This window comes from Patagioenas fasciata, chromosome Z (genome assembly GCF_037038585.1).
Source record: "Patagioenas fasciata isolate bPatFas1 chromosome Z, bPatFas1.hap1, whole genome shotgun sequence".
Classification (NCBI taxonomy): Eukaryota; Metazoa; Chordata; class Aves; order Columbiformes; family Columbidae; genus Patagioenas; species Patagioenas fasciata.
Window position 1 is genome coordinate 11,958,966 of NC_092560.1, and position 9,930 is coordinate 11,968,895.

The window sequence follows — 9,930 nt, forward strand, 5'->3', positions numbered from 1 at the left end:
TTACTTTTACCTCCTGAGACTGGCACAGCTGCAGAGATTTCTTTTTCTGTATTGTGTCCACAGAGGCATATGTACGTATAAAAATAGGCATATATAAAATATAGAGACATTTATATATTAATATATATGTAAAATATGTCTGGCTATAAATATAACTGTATAGGGAGATGTTAGTGCAGATCAATACCCAGTATAAGGACACAAAATTGTTGACAATTGTAGCTTCAGGTTTGAATTCTGGAGGCATCCCAGGTTTTGGACCCAGCCAGGTGACACAGAGTGGTGCTCTTCATAGAACTTCATATACAGCTTCATAGCACCTGCAAACCAAAATGCTGTCCCATTTCACCACTCTATATCCATATCCTGGTGTGGGGTGGCATTTGTGACTCATGTAGCTGCAAGTTCAGATATCTCCAGAGAGGCCTGTTATAGCTCCTTGTACCTCTCACTGCCCAAGAAATGTAGTAAGGAAACCTGTTGTGGCTGACGCTGTGGCTGCTGACTGAAGCCTTGACGACCTTGGCACTGCAGAAAAGCACTTACCAGATGGTAAACTGAAGTGTGATAACCAGCATGGTGCTCGTCTGTGAGACGCTTTAAAACCACAGAGGTTCACATCCCAGATGTGGATTCAGTCGGTTAATCTATCAAGTATTCTTTTCTAAAACTGCACTTGATACAGATAAATATATGATGTGTTCCTCCTCTCCTAAGAGATTATATCCCTATCAGAAAGTGGGAAAGAAATTGCAATAATAGAGCTGAAGAACTGAAGGTGATATGCGCTTTATAGATCACTTCAGTTCTTCACTCAGTGGCCATTCATTGTCCATGGTCATGCAAAATAATGCAGAGGATACTAATACTGTATGCATTATGTGGTGATTTTATGGAAAGATTGTGCATTTTGATTATTGCTTATTGCAGCTCTATCTACATACAGGTGAGGATGCAGGCAGGTACATTAAATGAATCACACAACGCAAAAACTGACTTATGAAAGTCTTTAATTAGATCAAGAAACCTTTATGATATTTTTTCAGTTAGAATGTTGAGGAATAGACTGAATAACCACAATACTTTAAAAAAAGCCCAACAAGTAAAAAAAAATGGTTAATGTACTTGCAGATGTAAAACTTTCTACATTGTGTTCAAACCATTAGCATTGGAAAAAGACTGTGTTTTGCCACCAAAAAGTTAGTCTTTATCCCCTAGATTAGGCAGCAAACAGATTTTATTTAGGTTTTTATCAACATATGCAGAGAATCTCCAGTTCCATGGTTCTTTTTGTGTAAACAGAAAAGTTATCTGCTTCTTCCTACAGCTAATTATTCAAATTAAAAAAAAAAAAAAAAGTATTTAAAGTAAAGTGGAACAAAATCAGGTGTTCTTTGCAAACACTGCAAGGGCATAGTATCAGCGCCGAGTCCTGACCATGCAGTCGGAGGGTGCAGGGTCTCTTGAAGATCTATATCTGAAGAAGAGGTTGGTAAGAGCTACCCCAGCATGCAGAATATCACTCTTTCCCACCTCACTCAGACCCCCAAAAGTTATTAATAGCCCTTCCATCTGAAATGATCTCAATAGTAGGGTTCTTTGGTTTGTTAAGAGTATTTCTGGGGCTGTCCTTTCAGACCAGTAAAAAGACAAGGCTATGCAAGATTATTCAGATAATTCTCCAGCTGGCTCCCATCTGCTTTTCAGCTAATGAATACTCTGTCCTCCCAATTCGTGTCTGAATTTTCCCCTACTTCTCACCAGTCAGGGTAAAACATTGGATTGTACATTGTTACATTCTAAATTGGAATTCAAAGATAAAATAATTTGCAATCCAATGCTGTCCCCAAAGAAAACGGGAAAATTTCCCCTCTTCCTAATATAAAATTTGCTAAAATGTTCTTTCTGAAGTAGAGATATAAACCAACCGGTCTGAAATGTGAGAGGCTCGGTTTTGCAGAACTTGATTGTGTGGGAACTCAATGACTGTAACCTTCCAATGAGCATGCATGAGTCTACATGGTGTTATTTAACGTTCCATAGTACACTAACCACAGTCCCCTGGTTCAGACAGGGAATGAACCTACCCGATCTTCTGTATTTGTACCTCAGCTCTCCACTCCACTACATCTTATGTGCATATGCAACATTTTTAGAACTAACTTCTAGTGCTGGATTTAACGGTTTTCACACTGTACTAAGTTTGACCTTGAAGTTTCACACTTAATTTTTACTGTTACATCTTTCTGATTTTTGCCTTGGATTTTAGTTGAAATAGAATAGGTACTTCCTTGTCAGTGAATGCCAAATATGAAGCTACTGTAGAACATCCTTATGTTCATGAGTGCATGTAACTGCTAATGATTATCGCTGCATTTCCTAGTAAAATACGACGGGTTGCAAGTAAGTGTCTTGATGATATCTGAAAATGAATCAGCTTTCCTGGCATCAGATTCCTACTACGTATCAATTTTTTCTGTAACTCTTGCATCCCGCCTCCAGGCAGAAAAACACTCTCTGTTCCTACCTAAGGAGCCTGTTCAGCGTAAGCTACCAAAGAGAAGCTACACAAATGGAAGAACGCACTAAACATATTGCCTATGCGACCAGAATATAACACACTTAATCTGAAAAAGTAATGAAATACTGTCTGTGAGCCTTTTTGGTCTCTCTTGATTTCATGAGAGATTTTCACAAGACCTCTTCTTGTGTTCTTGCCCCACTAGAGTAAAGTACAGAGCCAGATTTTCAAAGTATTTATGCCTTTTCCTTTCCCTAGAGTAATGAAACTGTAGGTTTAAAAAATGCTAGTACTGTATCTGTCAGAATGGACCAAGGGTTCAAGGCTTTTAGCAACGGTTTGGAGAAATGCTGAATGCAAAGCACTGGAAAATTTCAGTTTGTAATTCATAATGGAGCCAGGATTTCTCAGGGTTGTAACGAGACACAGTCCTGGGGCCTTTAAACTCTATGTATCCTGTTAAAAGAACTGTGTGTCCTTAAGGAACCACAACAGAGTTCATCTCTAGAAAAATTGTCTTTTCCTAAAGGACAGAAGGAATTTTAAAGTGCAACAATAAGCCTGATGCAGAAAATTTGTGTCAGGTGTCAGAAAAACAGAGGGGTCCTCTGAGCGGATCTCAAATTAATATATTGCTGTGTTTGTGTATTCTGTAACCTGCTCTTGAAAACAAATGCATAATGTATTTACATCTATGCATGCTTCAGTGTTTGTAAGTAAAAAGATGAAGCATAAACACTTCTGCGTGTATCTGACAACAGGATAATCAGGGCTAATCCTTGCAACTGTTCTGAACAGAAAATAAGCTGTGATTTAAAAACAAATGAAAGCTGGATCTCCTTGCCTAGTAAAGACATACATGGTCTGGAATTCCTCCACTGTCAGGACTGATAAATTAAAGGTAATGCTTACTGATGAAAGTTTGCCAGAGAGCATTAAAAGTGAATTCTAGATCTGTTCTCTGTGCTGTTTCTAAAGTCCAGACATAAAAGGGCCCATAGTACCACAGAAGTAACAAACCTGCCAACAGTCGGCCCAGTAGGGACTGCGTGTTCAGACTGGCTGCAGAGCACAAATGGGCTCAGCATGAGCTGCTTTGCAGATGATGCCCCATGCTGTGTGTTCAGAATGCATCAGGAAAACTCCTCTACTCTACATATTAGGAAACTCCTCTGCACATTTTAATACGATTGATATTAGAAACTTGCAGAGAAACCTTTCAAGACCCAGAAAATCTCCCATGTCGGAAGTGCTTTTGCTAGCAATATGGCTTTACTGGCAACGTGTTTAGATTCAAGTTTCTGAGTGCAGACTGTGTTCTGCATATAAATTGATCAGTCACTAAATGCTCAGGAAAAGGAGGCTGGAAGTGACTTCAAGGCCTGACAGTCACCCCTCTCTAACCCATCTCTACGGCACCTTTAGTGTGAAAGGTATTACATAGAGATGCAAAATCCCAGGCCTGTGGTGCAAGAACTGATGATTTAGTTGGACGTCTCAGCGTAACAGCTTACATAGGATGGGTGATTTGGGGTCAGATTCTACCAGCCCAACCAAGAGCAGTATCTCATTCTGCACACAGTCTGGTATGTACCAGGAGAAATGCTGAGAGGGGGTCACAGCGGCTGCTAATCTGCTAATTACAACATAATAAATAGTTACTGGAGCCAAGACTGCAGAGAGATTGGTTTGGATGGTGAGGAACTGCCTGTGGAAGAGCACCACATTTCTGCAGAATGCAGATCGAGAATACAATGCAGCGACACAGTCCTGAGCATGCTCACCTCCCACCCATTTGGTTCCAGGCAGAAAGGACCAGCTATTGTTTAGTGCTCCAGGGGGACAAACTGCACACTGATTAACACTCCCAATTTTCTGTTAAAGGCTTTGCAATGATCAGCTTGTATGACCGTAAAAATGTTATTTATGACAACAGAAATCTAATCACATCAACACAATTGCCATGCATAGAGTTTATCTGTATATCACATTGTTTCTTAAAAGAAGGTAAACTTAACTGTAGCACTAAGACAAATGCTATTCTAAAAATTAATTCTATATATATAAGGATCCTTTTCTGAATATCCAAATCACTGGCTTTCTTCAGACGCTGATACATGCCATGCCACCTGTGCTGTAGGAGCAAGCAATATGGGGCCACTGACTTCAACAAGCCCAGGCATTAACCCCACAAACAGAGCTCCACTACAACTGCATGCTTTGTGTGGAGGACAGCACTGAGGAGAAAGTGGGATATTGACCCAGAGGTGTTCTGAAGGCAGCAAGGACAGAAAGACGCTCTCATCTCTGGGTCCTGGCTTGGAATCACACCCCAAGCTGTGGCAGCCTGAAGTTCAGACCCAGGACTAGAAGCTGCCTCTGAAAAGTGATGCAATTATTGCTGCTTATTCCAAGATCAGCACTGGTCCTACAAGTTCCAGTGGCCATCAGAAGAGAGCACATGAGCTGAAAGAAAATAGAACCCCAGTAATTCTCTGGCCTGGGCATGGTATCTGCATAAAAAGCTTGAAGCTGCTGCCATGCCATCTTCCATCAAATAAGCAGCAGATTTCTACTGGCAAAAGCATAGCGTATGAAAAAAAGCTCCCTTTGTGTAAAACAAAACAAAATAAATAACAGCAAAACAAACACAAACAAACAAAACCACAAACAAACAACAACAACAAAAAACCCAATCAAACCACCACCACCAAGCCCTTCATTTTTAAATGGACAGATTCTTAATTTTTAAATGGCCTAATTAATCCATTTCCATTTCATTCTGTGCTTAACTATCAGAAAGGAAAGGACGAAAAACTCAGAGAAAGAAATTTCAGAGGCAGTATTAATATCAAATTACTACATATTCACTAAAAAATTTAAGTGGGTTATGGTGGATTAGCCTAGAAATATTGCTTAAACTTGTGTTTTGTATGAAATCTTACCTCAGCAAAATGAACAAAGGAAATATCATGCCTGTAAATACAATGTTTTAAACATAAATTTTGCATATCTCTTTCCATAGTGTAGAAAACTTTCTCTCCCATCAAACTTTGCTTAATAAAAGCATCCTCTTGTTTCTACACAAAGAATTGAATAAAGCACATGACCAGATCTACATGGCTGCATCTCCAGTTATATATTTACTGTTCCATTTGTCACTAAAGTTTGCCATCTTGCCTTGTAAAACCCCATATAACTTTTGACAGAGAACATCTAATCCTAGACAAAATGGAAAAACTTGACCTCTTCCTATATATATTTGCAGAACTGTACAAATCTAGGTTCCCAGCGGGCTGACGCTTTGCTCTCTTATGCAAGGCGAGCGATTGCTCACAACCCCAGCAAAGGCAGGACGCAGATACCTGGTAGCCTGTTTTCTTATGGTGGGTCTGATCTTCAGAGATGCTGAGCATCCGTGGGCACATGCTGAGACCCTCCCCTGATCCCCTCGGGAACGGAAAGTGACGAATAACCCTACTCCTCATCAGCAGTATTGTAGCTGTTGGCTTCAGAGGTCATGAAATAAGAGTTCCCAGTACCATCAAAGAGCTGCTCTGTACATTGCAGAATAAGGTCCTGCAGTGACTAAGCCTGGAGGAGACAATCTGTCTGACAACAACACTGTGCTTTTTTGTGGGAACGGGAGCTGAACATGTCATGGAGAGGGTCTGTTTTTGCAGAATTCCTTTGCTCAGTGGATAAAACCTGGGCTGTAAAGAGTATAAGTGTTTATTTATTCCCACAGTATTGTTGCTGGATGCCAGAGCAGCAGAGCTACCTGTAACTAACTACTGAGAGGCCTTGTCTGACTTGAACTAGCTCATATTTTTTTAATTTGTCATAATAGCACTCTGATGCCCCACCGAAGCCTGGACAAAGTATTAACATCTTGCTTAGTCTGAATGAAGCCAAACTATCTTATGTAAAAAATTGTATTTCTTCCTTCTGGAAACCTTTTCAGAGACTGGTTGTCTGTAACAATTTGACATAAGTTTCCAAAAAACCAAACTGATGGATGCATAAAATTTCCATTCACTTTCTGAACAATTTGGTGGGCAGCAAAGAATATCTCCTTTTAGTGGAAAATTCCTTGCCACTTTCTACACAACATCTCAGGTTGCTACAAAAGAAAGGGAATTTTACTTCTTTCCTAGCCTGGTAATTCAACACATTTGTCTGGTACAACTTATGGTTGACATAAAAAAAACCAACCCCAAACAGCTAAGAACAGTTACTAAGACTTCCATCACAAAGGTATTTTTTGGACTCATGAGAAAGTCATAGAAACCGGGACTTTGTGAGATGCTAGCAAATTACTCTATGTTTTAGTGACCATTCCCCTAGGACCTTAACCCTGAGAATAGCTGCTTGGCATGCACATCATATCATACCACATCTCTGTTACCTACATAGTAGAGGCCAGATCAGATGTTTATATGCAGCATGGAACATGCAATTTACTGTTGGACAGAGTAGCCAGGATTTCTGTTTCTGTATGTAAGATGCAGGCTCGGATTTTGAATCATTAATCCTCATTATTCACTTCATATTTTGCTTGCTATGTATCCATAAGCTGTGAACAAAAAACACCTGCCAGCCAGGTCCTCTGTTCCCTTCCCCCAGCAAAGCATGGCTTTGAGGCCCCTGAACAGACCATAACCATTCGTCACCCATAGAGAAGCAACTGGCATTTTAGAAAAGGCACATGAAAATTACGTTTTCAGAAAGGTCAAATCCAGCTCTGAACACAACCCACAGAATTCTATTATCTGAGCAACTTTAGAGGTACTGAAATATATTTTTAAGACCTGAGTCCAGCGACATCTGCTCCTAGTCTCTGCAAGAACTGTGTCATGATCATGATGTAATCTCCTTGCCAGATATGTCTACAAAATCCAAAAGTGTTAGAAACATTCCAGTGAACTCAATATGAGTGGGGAAGGAAGCTAAAACTTGTACTTTGCATGCTATTAATGATGGATTAATCAGCCTTTGAAAACTCCCCTGAGCTTCTGTGGCTCCTAGGAGACTTTGAGAAGAGCCCACAGGGTCAGCACATCAATTCCTTGAAGTAAAGGAAAATAAAAACCTGCCACGAAGAAGGAAAAGAAGCAAAACACTTCTACACTCCCTAATGTTAGCCAGCTATTGGAGTGCATGCTGACATCTCTCAATCCCTCCTAAAATGAAGTGACACTTGCTAAGATCCATTCAGCCATAGAGCACCACATTCTTTCCTGCAGACAGCTCCAGAGTTTCGATTCAGCTCCTGATTTCAGCTGACAGCCACTACTGTCCTCCTGCCAATGTGTCTACGGGCTTGGGTACAATAGGCAGCAGAAAAATATAAGAGAGGCAAAGGGAGAAACTGAAAATAAAATTAAAATGTAATTTTTTTTTTTTTTTTCCAAAATGAAGAATTGAATTCTTTAGCCTTTAAACATGCTTGTTTACTTACAGAAAGAGTATTTCAGGCACAAAAGGTTTGAGTATCAGTCACATACCAGGTTAAATTGTAATAGTATCAGGATTGTCCCATGCAGTGCAGTCAGCTATATTATCCCCTATCAAGAAGTTGAAGTTGCAGTTTTTGTATACATACATATATATAAAGTATGCATCCTTCACACTATGGTCTCCTGGTCTGAGTTGACTCCAGTAGGGTTTATGTAACAACAGTATCTGTCATAAGGGCTGTTGTCCTTGTAAGAGCAGACAATGATACTGTCTTTAGGAGCAACAAAAATGTTGTCTTCGATGTCAGGGCAATCAGTGTTGTCCCTGATGGGAGAAGAGCTCTTCTTCTCCAAGGCACTGTACACAGAGCCATCTCCCACGAACACATTCCCTGGCATCTCTGGGTAACAGGTCTCCAGGTATCTCAGCATCTCCTCCTGTTCCACCTTTCTGATGAGGCTCTTGCACTCACCCATGGTAGTGGTGGTGGTGGTGGTGCAGATGGACACAGAGTCCTCACCCCGCAGCTCTCTCCTGTCCTTCTGGTACGCTTTCTTGGCCAGCTCATCGCAACTCCCCTTGCCAGACTCCAGGTCCGAGGGTGTCCTCAGCAGCTCCATGACATCCCGGTCCTTGACTTGCTTACAGCATGGACACTTGTTCTTGGGCCATTTGGTGCAGCCATCAGTCTTTCTGGTGAGAGCGATGGCAGCAATGCCTGGCAGGCAGATGGCTGGCCCGATGGCCAGCAGTGGGATGTCCCCCAGGGTCTCTCCCTTGATGCCAGACACGGTGAACATGAAGCCGAACACCAGGAAAACGCTGACCAGAGCCACCACCAGCCCCGTCCGGGGATTGATGTCGTCGGGTCTCATGGTCCGTGCCATCCTGCTGATGCGCAAAGGACCACTTTCCTTCACCGAAGCGGCCCCTCGGGGCAGGGGACGGATGCTCCCCGGGAAGAGGTTGAAGTTCCGCGGACAGTGAAGTACTGAGATCCCCGACGTCCGGCACCGCTCGGGTTTCCTCGGACGGAGCCGCAGTCGGAGGGCGGGACAGGGACGCGGCCGGGGTCGGTCAGGGGTCGGGCGGCGGGCGGGAGCCGTCCTGCCTCCTCCCTGCCCGAAGCCTCTCTGAGCTGCGCTCCGCAGACAGCTCCGCTAAAGCAGGAGCGGCCCCCGCGCCGGCAGCCCCGCCGCGCCCTCCCACACGTGACGGCGGCCACGCGTGTACACGGGCGTGTGGGGCTCAAATCCTGCAAAAAGGGAGCGAGGGGAAAGGAGGGAGACCCAGGCGGCTCCTAGCAGCCGGCGGGCGGGGAGCAAGCGGCCGCAAGGGACACCTGCCCTTCCTCCTCCTCGCCCAGCCCCGCCGGAGCCCCTCAGCAGCCGTGAGTACGTGCACCGCCCACGGGTGCCGCGGCGCGGGGGGCTGTGTGGTCGGTACGGGGGGAGCTTTTGGGAGGGCGGGCCAGGGAGTCTCGGGGGGGTTCCCCCCACCTGATGGCCAGGTGGTAGCTGCCACCGCCCCGGGGTGGCTTCCCCTCCCAGGAGGAGGGGACCCAGCCTGGGAAGCCCACGCCGGAGCTCCCGACAGGCGTCCTTCCCTGGGGTGCACCGAAAAGCAGGGTCTGCGCTCCCTCTGCCCTCAAAGCCCTTTGTGGAGCTGGGATTTGTTGAGTAAATCCTCCTCCGTACAAAGAGCAGTCCTGCCTCAAACGCTCCTTCACAGAATTATGTGCAAGCACAGAATAAGGGTTTCGGAGATGCCGTGCTGCCGCTGAATTTCATCACGGGCGAAGCCCTGAGAGATAAAGCCTCTCCTGGAGTTATCCCCTAACCCAGGCTTGAATCCAGCTGCTGAGATGCACCTCACAGTGTATCCCTCAGTGTCTAAATTCTGCCATAAATCGGCTGTGAAGCTGATGTTCAGTGTTCGTGTTTTGATGC

General features: G+C 43.8%; 1 protein-coding gene across 1 annotated transcript; it reads right to left on the reverse strand.

Moving 5' to 3' along the window:
• Nucleotides 1–1,065: 1,065 nt before the first annotated feature.
• Nucleotides 1,066–9,333, reverse strand: TMEM215 (transmembrane protein 215). Its single transcript, XM_071802370.1, has one exon. It carries the CDS (start codon nucleotides 8,866–8,868, stop codon nucleotides 8,149–8,151), a length of 720 nt encoding a protein of 239 aa, XP_071658471.1. The 5' UTR covers nucleotides 8,869–9,333; the 3' UTR covers nucleotides 1,066–8,148.
• Nucleotides 9,334–9,930: the final 597 nt, after the last annotated feature.